The sequence below is a fragment of the Podarcis tiliguerta genome, assembly GCF_965153285.1.
Source record: "Podarcis tiliguerta genome assembly, chromosome: 13".
NCBI lineage: Eukaryota > Metazoa > Chordata > Lepidosauria > Squamata > Lacertidae > Podarcis > Podarcis tiliguerta.
In genome coordinates, this window is record NC_139546.1 from 11,640,879 (window position 1) to 11,654,950 (window position 14,072).

Here is a 14,072-nt window from a genome sequence, read left to right on the forward strand (position 1 = left end):
CCGAAGCAACCCTGCGCCCTGGGCTTCGTGCAGATATTGGGCAGCCCCACAAGCTCGGGCGACAGCGGGGAGGCGCAGCGCACCTTCCCCGTTCCCCGACCTGGTTTGGAGGCTGGCGCTGGGGAGAAGTGCGCTTCTCCCCAGTGCCAGCCCCACAAGCCCGGGGGACAGCGGGGAGGCGGAGCGTGCCTTCCCCCTGTTCCCCGACCTGGTTTAGAGGCTCTTCCCCGACCTAGTTTGGAGGCTGGCGCTGGGGCAGATATCCGCGGCTGGGGGGGGGGAGAAAATTTCCCCCCCTTATTTCCCCCCCAAAAAACTAGGTGCATCCTATGGGCCGGTGCATCCTATGGGCTGGTGCGTCCTATAGGGCAAAAAATACGGCACTTTGTTTTTTAATAGATCCCCAAGGCTCACCACCAGAAACCAAGTGCAAAATAGTGATCCGAGGGAGGAACCACTTAAAATCCGGCATATCTGAGCCACATGCTTAAGCCCAGGAGTGATTTCAGTATTAGGAATCACTGCATTCCTTTGACACATAAATCCATTTCCTTTCCCCTCAAGCTTCCTTCATGTTGGCAGCCTGGCCTGGGTAGAGACCTTTTAATTATTGCTAATGTTAAAACAATTGTGAGTTGGAAACCATTATGGATCTACTGGAAATCATCTGGAAATCTTCCAGGAGATTCAGATCTACCTTCTGTTCCCCTGTGGCCTACGCCCCTCAAATTTGTCACTCTGCGGTACGATTCATGTTCCTTTTGTGAATTCCAATCCTTCTGTTGATTACTTTTCCATGCAATGTAAATCTTGATGTATTTATGACTTTTTGCTGTACCTGCATATTGATTTCCTGTCATCTGCGCTACTCGAGCATGATTTGGAAAACTGTATGGTGGATCATGACAGTAGTACCTCAGGTTACAAACGATTCGGGTTACAAACAACCGCAAGTAGTGCCTCGGGTTAAGAACTTTACCTCAGGATGAAAACAGAAATCGCATGCTGGCAGTGTGGCGGCAACGGGAGGCCCCATTAGCTAAAGTGGTACCTCAGGTTAAAAACAGTTTCAGGTTAAGAAGGGACCTCTGGAACGAATTAAGTTCTTAACCAGAGGTACCACTGTAATTTAATTGTGATATAAAGGCTTTCTGGAAATGCATCCTTTGTTATTTAAAACTGTGCCTATGGCTTATTGTAATGTGACATCTCCATTTTGATGAGCTTTTGACTGGATTACCCGGCAAGCTTCTTTACAAAATCTTTAAGAATATAAATAAAAAACAGGTTTTATGTACCTAAAACTGCTTAGTGACACAGAGTTTTATTTTACTTGTACCATTTTGGAACCCCCCCCCCCCCGCACTTTGCTGTCAGGCCTTTTTTACTATTTCAGTATAGACTTCTTCTTCTTCTTTTACATATAACTTTTACTTGCAGGAGATCAACTGTATTAAGCTAATCAGAACTGCACTTTGTGGCTGAAGAGTTTACTTGGTTTTTAATAACTGGCAAGAGGTTTGTGTGTTCAGTCCACATACTTGAAAGAAACTACCAGCTCACCAGGGACTGCAGGAAAGTGTTAAAAACTGTTTATTAAAATCTAGTCATACTGTTTCAGAAATGTACATAATGCTGTTGTTGCAGGTACAGCCCGCAGAAGACAGTACGTAAAGCACAAGCTCGTTCAAATAGGTTTTTATTTTATTTTTTGTTTGAGAATACATATGCCATCCCTTCTCCATTCCCCAAGAGCGGTTTAGTGTCGGGCATAGGTTGACAGAAAAGTTAAAAATAATATCTCTGAAGGCAAACCCACAAAAAAATAGATATAGGAATATATACAGGAAAGACTTTTGCATGAAGTTTTGCACTGTTAAAAGGCATGACAGGGCAGCCTGTGGAAAAATGCACCAAACTGCAAAGCCAGTCTACATTTAGCTACGGAGAGTCGCTAACCGCGACTGCATTGCTTCAATATCTTCTTCTTCATCTTCATCAACAACAGCTGCTGTAGCCCCTTCGGGCTCATGTTCTGGCAGGGCGTCGGTGACCTTACTGGGTGCTTTACCCAAGGCTCCTGCAAGAAAAGGCAAAGCACACTTGCAGTTGAAAAAGCAGCGCCAAAATATAAAGGCTCAACCCAGAACAATCCCAGAATTCTAAGCAGGGTGGGATTACCGTATTTTTCGCCCTATAGGACGCACTTTTCCCCCTCCAAAAATGAAGGGGAAATCTGTGTGCGTCCTATGGGGCGAATGCAGGCTTTCGGTGAAGCCTGGAGAGCGAGAGGCGTCGGTGAGCGCCGACCCCTCTCACTCTCCAGGCTTCAAGAAGCTCTCCGCAAGCCTTGGGAGCTCCGTGGGAGTTCCCGTCGGGCTCCCAAGGCTTGCGGATAGCAGCCTGCATCCCGAAGCAACCCTGCGCCCCAGGCTTTGTGCAGATATCGGGCAGCCCCACAAGCCTGGGGACAGCAGGGAGGCGCAGCGTGCCTTCCCCCTGTTCCCCGAACTGGTTTGGAGGCTGTTCCCTGACCTTTTCCCCCTTGTTCTCCCCCTCTAAAACAAGGTGCGTTCAGTGCATTCAAGGAGCGTTCAGTCGCCTTCAGTGAAGGCAACCTGAAGCCTCCGGAGCGTAGCGGGAGTTCTGCTTTCCCCCACTGCCAGCCTCAAAGAGCAGGTCAGGGAGCAGCCGAAAGGCGTGCAGCCTTCCCGCTGCTCCACGAGCTTGTGGGGCTGGTAGTGGGGGAAGCGCTGCTTTCCCCCACGGCCAGCGTCAAAGAGCAGGTCGGGGCTGGCAGGGGAAGCCCTGGTTCCCCCCCCCAGCCCCATGGACCACACATTCGCTCCATAAGACGCACAGACATTTCCCCTTAGATTTTAAGAGGAAAAAAGTGTGTCTTATGGAGCGAAAAATACGGTAACTCCAGGGTTTCATTTGCTCAGCAACACCTGTCCAGTCAAGCTTCCATTTAATATTACAGGGCGCTGCAAATGAAGGTGGCCAGTTTTGCCAACAATAAAAAGTAGGACATGGCACATACGTTTATCTATAGACACTTGTGCACACTTCCACTCACCAGCTGTAAGGTCAAACAAAATTTTGTCGATCTCCATTTCGGCTTCCTCTTCCATCTCTTCTTGGTCTTCCATACCTTCAAAAGTATCCTCCAGCATGTCTTCGATAATACCTGCCTAAAGAAAATGTAGAGGATGGAAAATTAAGTTATCTGTATATACAGACCAGGATCATACACTTGTAGACCTGGAAATTGGGCCCTAGTTTTCAGCCACAGCTTGGACTGTCCCAACAAACAACTGCATGAAGCTAAAAAAATTAATACAGTGGTGCCCCACAAGACGAATGCCTCGCAAGATGGAAAACCCGCTAGACGAAAGGGTTTTCCGTTTTTCGATGCGCTTCGCAGGACGAATTTCCCTATGGGCTTGCTTCGCAAGACGAAAATGTCTTGCGAGTCTTGAGATTTTTTTCCGCTCCCCACCCCCTTTTTCTAAGCCGCTAAACCGCTAATAGCCTTTTAGCAGCTAATCCGCTAATCCCTTAAGCCTTTAATAGCCGCTAAACCGCTAATAGCGCTAATCCGCTAATAGGGTTGCTTCGCAAGACGAAAAAACCGCTAGACGAAGAGACTCGCGGAACGAATTAATTTCGTCTTGCGAGGCACCACTGTAAATCCAGAGAGACAACGGAAATTTGACAACTGATCTCCTTCGGACTGATGTTCAAGTGGCCTCATCTGGCAAAGAGAAGGCAGGAGCCAGGAGATCAACAAACAAGGCAACAGGGTAACAGTGATCTGAAGCAGGTACGATCTCTTACGTGCTAGACTGCTTTCCTTGCTACCATTTTACACAGCCAGATCATACAAAAAAGAATTAAGAGAGTAAGCTTACCTTCATCATTTCTTTGGACAACTCCCGCATTGTAGCCTGGATTTCAGGGATCTTTACTAAGTTTTGCATGGCTTTCATGACTTCTGAGCTCTTTTGTAATGAGCCGGCCACTCTCAGGACAGCTGCCAAGAGAAGGCATGGGGAAGACTTTAGATCAAATTCAGACCAGCAGAACATCAGCTTGGGCTGTTCCCTGCCACCAGATCAAGGTTCCTATTCAATTCAGAGGGGAGTTGAGGGTACCTAAGATTACAAGATGTCCATCTTTTCTCTCAACCTGATAACTTATAAAAACCCAACACTAAGTTATATGGTTTTAGCAGAAATGTTATTAAGAATTATGCAAAAACTGATTGTTAATGGGCTAAAGTGGAAAATTTAAAGTTAAACTGTGTTAAGATAAATTATAGAACAAAAAACTGAGAAAGAGGGAAAGGATTTGCTGAATTAGCTAATTTGAACTAGAATACAAAAAAGGGAGGTGTGAGGAAGTCGAGGAAACAAGCAAATGAAAGATAAAGATATGAAATTTGGATGTGTTCTTAAATGTTTTTGTTTTTTCTTGTTGTACTGTTTTTACTTTCTATTTTTGATGTATTGTTTGTTAAATTTTTAATTGCTTTTTTTCCCCTTTAACTATTAAACATCTAATAAATATTACTTAAAAAAACAACAACCCAACACTAAGAGTGTTCATAAAGAAGACAGTATTCTTTCCCTTTCCGCTTCTGAAAAAGACCCCCAAAGATTTTCTAGGATAAGGATGTGATCAGAGGCCTGCAATGTTACATCAAGGATTATCTGGTCCAGCATCTTGATTGTGACGCATTCAAGTACAGTGGTACCTCGGGTTAAGTACTGTATTTTTTGCTCTATAAGACTCACTTTTTCCCTCCTAAAAAGGTGTGTGTGCATCTTATGGAGCGAATGCAGGCTGCGCAGCTGTCACAGAAGCCAGAACAGCAAGAGGGATCCCTCTTGCTGTTCTGGCTTCTGAGATTCAGATTTTTCTTCTTCTTGTTTTCCTCCTCCAAAAACTAGGTGCGTCTTGTGCATCTTATAGAGAGAAAAATACGGTACTTAATTCGTTCCGGAGGTCTGTTCTTAACCTGAAACTGTTCCTAACCTGAAGCATCACTTTAGCTAGTGGGGCCTTCTGCTGCTGCCGTGCCACCGGAGCACGATTTCTGTTCTCATCCTGAAGCAAAGTTCTTAACCTGAAGCACTATTTCTGGGTTAGCGGAGTCTGTAACCTGAAGCGTCTGTAACCTGAAGCGTCTGTAACCTGAGGTACCACTGTATACAAATCCTTCCAAGGCCGCTTGATTTTTGTAAAAAAACCAAACAAACCTGTGATGATTAAACCACAAGAAGGCAATATCACATGACACTGTATCCAATGGTGGCTTTATTTGTACATAACACTGCAAGAATGAGGAAGCAGGTGGGTGCCTGGAGCAAAAGATCAGTCACTTTGCTCCACCCTAGTCCTGCTGCCGCCAGAGCCAAGCTATGTATGGCCCAGCCTTGCATGCAAACCTGACCTCGTGGTTTGCCTCCCTAGCTCTTTATTTGGAGTGACACAAACTACAAGTTGAGGTTCACGCAGAACGCCACCGAACTGCAAGGAAAAGTGCTCACCCTCTACAAAACCTTAGTTACCTTCCAAAGCTCCGCAGACCTCAAATGTGTAGCAAGGTGGAAGACTTTTGGGAGAACGCTTTTCTAAATGGGAAGTCCTGGGTTGCATACTGCTATCATGTGGAAAGAAGAGGTGTGCTTTCCTACAACTTGCTTCTTTATTCAAACATTACTGACCTTTGCTACCTTTGAAGGTGACCCGGAAACTACAACCAATCCAGAATGCGGCAGCTAGAGACTGGTGACTGGGAGCGGCCGCCAAGACCACATAACACCGGTCTTGAAAGACCTACATTGGCTCTCAGTACGTTTCCGAGCACAATTCAAAGGGTTGGTGCTGACCTTTAAAGCCCTAAATGGCCTCGGTCCAGTATATCTGAAGGAGCGTCTCCACCCCCATCGTTCTACCCGGACACTGAGGTCCAGCACCAAGGGCCTTCTAGCAGTTCCCTCACTGCGAGAAGCCAAGTTACAGAGAACCAGGCACTCGCCCTGTGGAACGCCCTCTCACCTGATGTCAAAGAGAACAACAACTACCAGACTTTTAGAAGACATCTGAAGGCAGCCCTGTTTAGGGAAGATTTTAATGTTTGATGCATCACTGTATTTTAATATTTTGTTGAAAGCCGCCCAGAGTGGCTGGGGAAGCCCAGCCAGATGGGTGGGGTATGTATGTATGTATGTATGTATGTATAAATAAATAAATAAATAATAAATAATTACTATTGCTACAGCCCAGCATAAACATAAATCTATGGTGTGAACTTTTTAGCCCTACAGTCTTCACAACAGTCTTCTATTTCTTTCTGTATTGTCGACCCTTGATCATTTTATGCTCATTTGGTCTAATGAGGTTCAAAGCCTTTATTTCCAAGCGTCGTTTTATTCCACAGTCTTCTACAGGAGAGGAAGACTGTTGCAGCATTGCACCACAGCTCAGCTTCAGCACGGATTGCTTGAGGTGGGAGAATTCTGGATAAATGTTTGTCCAGGGCCCCCTTTGCACATGCACCTGGCACTGTGAGAAGAGCTTCTGCAAGGTGTGAGCCTATGCTTCAGGGGAATATAGCTGAATAACACAGCTTGGTGGACAAAGCCTATTGCATGGGTATTCCCTAACTCACTGCTACCATTTCATGTGGTTAGAGTAGTACCAAAAAAATAAGATGATAGATAGATAGATAGATAGATAAGATAGATAGATGATAGATAGATAGACAGACAGACAGACAGAGGATAGCTTTCTTTTGTATTCAGTTGCCTGTCTGATTTGGTGGAAGAGAAATTGAAGTAACTATTTTGTTCCATCATGACAGGTGCTGCCGTGGAAGCCCAGCTCCTTACCCAACTGATTCTTCATCCCCATCAGCACTGAATTCATGTGGGCTTTGGAGGCATAGAGTTTGCTCACAGCTTTCCGTGAACGAATCATCTCCTTTGCCAGGACCACGCAAACGTCTTTCTGACCCTTTTTGGCGGCATCTTTGATGGATCTTTTTACCTTTTCCTCTTCTCGCTGAATATCTACAATGCAAACAAGAGTAAATGGTGACGGCGGAAGCTCGGGGCTTTAAAAATGAGCCGTGATTTTCCTTGGGGGGCTCTGAGAACATGCATATATTGGCTGCCCTCATCTGGGGCAAAAGTCAACCAAAATTTGGTAGCTGCTAAGGTTCTACCTTACTTCCCAAGAAGTGAAGTCTTGTCCTTGACCTCAAATGGCAGCTTTAAACCTCTGAGTGAACTGTGTCTCGGATCAGGCATAGGCAGACTTGGCCCTCCAGATGTTTTGGGACTACAGTTCCCATCGTCCCTGACCGCTGGTCCTGTTAGCTAGGGATGATGGGAGTTGTAGTCCCAAAACATCTGGCGGGCCGAGTTTGCCTATGCCTGTCTTGGATTGTAAGTCAATCAGTATTTCCTACTTGCCAGATGTAAGTTCCAATCTTAGTATAATATGCTCAGCAACAGTTGCTGGCAAATATTCCTACCAATGAACAGCTTGGGGTAGGAAAGGACATTTTTATATTTTATTTTATTACAAATGTCAAACAATAAATAACCCACATTACACTTGCTTGCACTGTGTGATGGGAGGAATTCAACTGAAGAGGAAGGGCTCTTAGAGAGGTGATTTGTGGGTAGAACATCATTCAAGTAACTAGTCGTACCTTGGCTCTTGGACGAAATCCATTCTGGAAGTCCGTTCGACTTCCGAAACGTTCTAAAACCAAGGCGCAGCTTCCGATTGGCTGCAGGAGCTTCCCACACTCAAGCGGAAGCCGCGTCGGACGAAAAACGTTTGAAAACCGGAACACTTACTCCCAGATTTTTGGCGTTCAGGAGCCAAAGCGTACGAGTACCAAGGCGTTCGAGAACCAAGGGACGACTGTACTAGTAAACCATGCTAATGATAAGTTTGCAACCATTGTGGGATAGTTACGACAACTTCGTATACATTTCCTTATTGAAAGGCTTGGATAACTTGTTATACGTGTAGCTCTGTGTAAAGGTTCCTTCTGGCAGCTGCTTCCATTTTAAATATTTCAAGCCCAGTTGACTAAAAACCTTCCATACAAAGGGCCACCAGGAAATTCCCCTGCAAAAGTGCCACTCCAATGAATGGGAGCTGAGTGCTGGCACAGCCTGCATTCATTTCAAAGGGGCTTGCAGAGAACTTTCTAGAGGATGGTCCCCCGAGTATTTCTGGCAGGGGGTGCCTGCACTGAAATCTCGAAGCTTGCTTCCTCTGTGCCTTCATTTCCAGTTCCAATGAAAAGTAACGGAATCACCAAGAAAGCAATTAGGGTCCACGTGAGGTCAAAACAACAGCCGCATAAGGCCTATCCCACATGAACTTTAAACTGATATTCAGATCCCGCATACAAACACTGCTTTGACTGATATTTTCTCTTGATATAAGCCCCCCCTCCCTCATATTTCCCAAGCAAAGAACAAGCATCTTCTAATCCCTTGCAGATGAATTTAGTGGTCACTGCAGAAGCCACCATGGGCTGCCTGATAAAGGCCAGCACAGTTTGGGTGCTGATTTTTCATTATTGGGTCCAGGAGTGCCAACGTGAATAAAATGGGGAGGGGGGGCAGGTAAGCCCCACTCCACATAATAAATCGCATGACGCGGCACATGTATACCATTTGAATGGCAATGCCTACCAATTTTGGGGGGCCCAGCCCCTCAAATATTTTTTTTGGGGGGGGCAAGGGACCTCAATTCCTAGGAGTTGGCTCCTTTAACTGGGTCACGGGTTGCACTGGGAACATTCAAATCAGGGAGCCCTCCGTCAAAGGAAGTGTGCTGGTGTGTGGAATAATAAATAGCCATATAGCATAGTTCCCCACCCATATATTTGCTGTGGGATCCAACCATACAAAAGCAGAATGCACACCATACAAGCAGCTCCTAGATGTCATCAGAGCTGTGTCTGGGCATAAAGCTATACACCATTTAATTGTGTTCTATATGCTGAAGTTTATTAAAAACATTTAAAATCTTACTGGTGTTTATTTGGGGTATCTGAAAGAAGAGCAATTCAGAGAAAACCCAAGAGAATACAGACCTCTAATCTGTCTATCAATCACCCTCATTTCTTTTCGTATCTTCAGTGACCACTCATTGACCTGAAAAAGAAAGACAGGAGATTTGAAACTGTGCCCTGCCCAGAGGTTGCAGATGTGGCCCAGCTAGTTGGGTAGCACCAACCGAATGATCAGTGCTGTTTCGATAGGGGTCATTGAACCCAGGGCAACTGATAGTATTGATCATACCCATAGATCCTGATATAAAGCTGCAACATGTAGCTGGTTCCTGAGAACACCTATCTGTGGGTGAGGGCTTTTGATTATTAGTCCGATAGTTAAACTGACTGACACGTACACATTACTGACGGACAACATGAGAGAGGATTTTAATAAAGGCAAATGAGCAACCCTGTATATGGTGAGCCTAATGTAGATAAATGTGAAACATTACTTGAAGAAATTTGGAATTATCAACACATTTGTGGCTGTAATCAACTAACATTTACTCAGAGTAAGGTAAAGGTAAAGGGACCCCGACCATTAGGTCCAGTCGTGGCCGACTCTGGGGTTGCGGCGCTCATCTCGCTTTACTGGCCAAGGGAGCCGGTGTACAGCTTCTGGGTCATGTGGCCAGCATGACCAAGCCACTTCTGGCGAACCAGAGCAGCGCACAGAAACGCCGTTTACCTTCCCGCCGGAGAGGTACCTATTTATCTACTTGCACTTTGACATGCTTTCGAACTGCTAGGTTGGCAGGAGCAGGGACCGAGCAACGGGAGCTCACCCTGTCGCGGGGATTCGAACCGCTGACCTTCTGACTGGCAAGTCCTAGGCTCTGTGGTTTAACCCACAGTGCCACCTGTGTCCATTTACTCAGAGTAGACCCACTGTAATTAATGGACCCCTGTTAGTCATGCCCATTGATTTCAATAGGTTCACTTATTATGTTAGAAGACAACCAGGGATATGTATGCTTTCCGATCTCTCGAGTTAACCTGGCAATGTGGGGTGGGGTGATTGAGGATCCTTCAAGCTTCTTCAATGTTACATGGATTTTGCCATTCATCCTGCACACCTTATTACTATCATTATATATTTATTTTCACCCTGCCTTTTTCCTTGACATGGACTCAAGGCGGTTTATAGATAAAAAAGAACAGTATAAAACACAGGTGAAAAAACAATTAAACACACACACACACGTTTGTACCGACTGCTGAGAAGCATCAATGGAAGAGTGGTATTGCCTTCAAACAGGATGCTACACTAGATGGACCTTTGTTCTATCTCAGCAGGGCTCTTATATTTTAATCTGGGATGCCCAAACTTCCCCATTGTACAAGTAGCCAACCTACTGCAGTGCCAAGTGATGAGACGCTGAATCTGCTGCTTTTAGCATCTGGGAACAGCAGCCAGTCATTCTTAGAGAAGACTCGTTGAAATCAATGGGACTTCAGTTGATAATGACTTAACAGTGTCATCCTAACCACATCTAAAGGTAAAGGAAAAGGGACCCCTGACCATTAGGTCCAGTCGTGGCCGACTCTGGGGTTGCGGCGCTCATCTTGCTTTATTGGCCGAGGGAGCTGGCATACAGCTTCCGGGTCATGTGGCCAGCATGACTAAGCCGCTTGTGGCGAACCAGAGCAGCGCACGGAAACGCCGTTTACCTTCCCGCCGGAGCAGTACCTATTTATCTACTTGCACTTTGACGTTCTTTCGAACTGCTAGGTTGACAGGAGCAGGGACCGAGCAACGGCAGCTCACCCCGTTGCGGGGATTCAAACCGCCGACCTTCTAATCGGCAAGTCCTAGGCTCTGTGGTTTAACTCACAGCACCACCCACATCCCAACCATATCTACTTAAGACTAAATGAAGCCCCTTTGATTTCAGTGGGGCTCGCCCTGCGTTTTCTGTCATATGGGACTGGAAATTGGCTGAGATTCCTGCACTGCAAGGGGGTTGGGCTGGATGACACCCGCCCCACCACAGCCAGGATCCCTTCCAGTTCTGTGAATCATGCAAGCCCTTCCTCGACATGGGGCTTGATGCCCAGCCCTGCAGGAGGTGTGTCAGCTACTCAACCGATCCCTGTCAGGCGGGTGAAAACCCTACGCCCATCCTCATCCCAGCTTCTCCCCAGTGTGGTGTAATGGTTAAGAGCGTCGTCAGGCAAGGACCTGGGAGAGCAGAGTTCGAATCCCCACCCGACCCATGAAGCTCCTTGGAAGCCAGTCACCATCTCTTAGCCCGGGGTCAGCAAACTTTTTCAGCAGGGGGCCGGTCCACTGTCCCTCAGACCTTGTGTGGACCTGGACTATATTTTGAAAAACAAAAACAACAACGAATTCCTATGCCCCACAAATGACCCAGAGATGCATTTTAAAGAAAAGCACACATTCTGCTCATGTAAAAACACCAGGCAGGCCCCACAAATAACCCAGAGATGCATTTCAAATAAAAGGACACATTCTACTCATGTAAAAACACGCTGATTCCCGGACCGTCCGTGGGCCAGATTGAGAAGGTGATTGGGCCGGATCCAGCCCCCGGGCCTTAGTTTGCCTACCCATGTCTTAGCCTGACCTACTTCACAGGGTTGTTGTGGGGGTGAAATGGGGAGAACCACGTACACCACACCTTCAGCTCCTTCGAAGATAAAGGTGGCATGTGAACGTAATAAATGAATACAGTGGTACCTCTGGTTACGTACTTAATTCGTTCTGGAGGTCTATTCTTAACCTGAAAATGTACTTAACCTGAAGCACCACTTTAGTTAATGGGGCCTCCCACTGCCACCGCGCGATTTCTGTTCTCATCCTGAAGCAAAGTTCTTAACCTAAGGTACTATTGCTGGGTTAGCGGAGGCTGTAACCTGAAGCGTATGTAACCTGAAGCGTATGTAACCTGAGGTATCACTGTAATGGCTGAGGAAACCCAGCCAGATGGGCGGGGTTTAAATAATAAATTCTTATTATAAATTCTTATTTAAAAATAAATTTAAAAAATTAAACTCCTGCCTCGGCTCATCCCAGCAGCGCCGGATCTCGGCAGCGCCGAGCTCACAAGGCGCCGAGGGGACAAATAATAATAATAATAGTAATAATAATAATAATAATAATGCCCATATTTCTAAACTGTGCCAAAAGGAATTATTGTGGAAATAAGAAATATTTAGTAGGATAGAGGCCAAACTTTGTCCTCGCTCAGGGCGCCCTATTCGCAAAGTCTGCCCCTTCTCTCAGCCTCTCCCTCCCTCCAAGCGGCCTTTACCAGCTCCTTGGGCGGCTTCTCCTGGGTCTTCCCGAACAGCCCCATCTCCGGCCAGCGGCACCAAGTCCTCCCATCCACGCGCTACTTCCTGCTTCCGGCCCTCTCCCAGGGAAACAAGGAAGTGGCGCGCACCATAGAGACGAAGTGGGTAGAAGGTGTGATTAGCCGCCGTTCCGATTAGTCCAAGGCCGTTTTTCCTCAACCAACGCGGCTGGCCTACAACTCCCATCATCCCTTGCTAGCGGGACTGGCCCTTGGGGGATGATGGGAGTTGTAGGCCAACAACATCCGGGGACCCGAAGTCAGGAAAGGCTGGCTCAGGGAGGGAGGGAGGAGCTTAGGGATGCGGAAGCCCCGATCTGCTTCCTAGTTGGTTGTCCGCAAGTGACAGACAGCTGATGGAAACCGCTCCCCGCAGTCGGAGGCAGCCGCGCGGCCCGATGCCATAGAACAGAATCATAGACTCGTAGAGTCGGAAGGGACCCCTAAGGGTCATCTAGTCTAACCCCGAGCGATGCAGGTCTCTGAGTTAGGTCATCCCTGACGGGTAGCCATCCAGCCTTGGCTTAAAAAACTCCAAAGGAGGAGAGCGCACCACCCCCAGTTCAGACCTAATTAAGCACCTATGTGACACTTACACGTGTACTCAGATATAAGCCCCAGTGTGTTCCGTGGGACTTGGTCCCAGATGAATGGAGGCAGTATTGTAGTTTCAGGTTCATAAGACGGTGCAAGACACATAAGGAATCAGAGAAAATAAAATGTCACTCGTTATTAAAATTGTTGTTGTTTAGTCGTTTAGTCGTGTCCGACTCTTCGTGACCCCATGGACCAGAGCATGCCAGGCACTCATGTCTTCCACTGCCTCCCGCAGTTTGGTCAAACTCATGTTGGTAGCTTCGAGAACACTGTCCAACCATCTCGTCCTCTGTCGTCCCCTTCTCCTTGTGCTCTCCATCTTTCCCAACATCAGGGTCTTTTCCAGGGAGTCTTCTCTTCTCATGAGGTGGCCAAAGTACTGGAGCCTCAGCTTCAGGATCTGTCCTTCCAGTGAGCACTCAGGGCTGATTTCCTTCAGAATGGATGCGTTTGATCTTCTTGCAGTCCATGGGACTCTCAAGAGTCTCCTCCAGCACCATAATTCAAAAGCATCAATTCTTCAGCGATCAGCCTTCTTTATGGTCCAGCTCTCACTTCCATACATCACTACTGGGAAAACCATAGCTTTAACTATACGGACCTTGGTTGGCAAGGTGATGTCTCTGCTTTTTAAGATGTTGTCTAGCTTTGCATTGCTTTTCTCCCAAGAAGCAGGCATCTTTTAATTTTGTGACTGCTGTCACCATCTGCAGTGATCATGGAGCCCAAGAAAGTAAAATCTCTCACTGCCTCCATTTCTTCCCCTTCTATTTGCCAGGAGGTGATGGGCCCAGTGGCCATGATCTACCATATTTTGCGCTCTCCTCTTTCACCCTCATTAAAAGGTTCTTTAATTCCTCTTCACTTTCTGCCATCAAGGTTGTGTCATCTGCATATCTGAGGTTGATATTTCTTATTAAAATAGGGACAGGCAATTGATTATTTTAGAATTTTGCTTTGGAGGATAATATTGGCACTTGGATAATTTTGAATTATATTCACCAGATTTGACTTGGGTTTTTTTTGTTTTGTTCTTGGTCAACTGTGATTCCCCCCCCCCCCAT

At 46.5% G+C, this 14,072-nt stretch overlaps 1 protein-coding gene across 2 annotated transcripts in view; it reads right to left on the reverse strand.

Moving 5' to 3' along the window:
- Positions 1–1,682: 1,682 nt before the first annotated feature.
- LOC310661493 (charged multivesicular body protein 3) overlaps positions 1,683–14,072 on the reverse strand; it is a 36,685-nt gene continuing 24,295 nt past the window's right edge. Inside the window, exons 1-6 of one of the 2 annotated variants that reach the window (XM_083407715.1) lie at positions 12,370–12,526; positions 9,134–9,194; positions 6,900–7,079; positions 3,915–4,036; positions 3,080–3,194; positions 1,683–2,080 (exon numbers count right to left, since the gene is read on the reverse strand). In XM_083407715.1, the coding sequence (XP_083263841.1) occupies positions 1,938–2,080; positions 3,080–3,194; positions 3,915–4,036; positions 6,900–7,079; positions 9,134–9,194; positions 12,370–12,414 (666 nt within the window). In that variant the 5' untranslated portion in view covers positions 12,415–12,526 and the 3' untranslated portion in view covers positions 1,683–1,937. Of the gene's footprint in view, positions 2,081–3,079; positions 3,195–3,914; positions 4,037–6,899; positions 7,080–9,133; positions 9,195–12,369; positions 12,527–14,072 lie in introns of those variants that run through there. The other variant, XM_083407716.1, reaches the window with a different exon arrangement.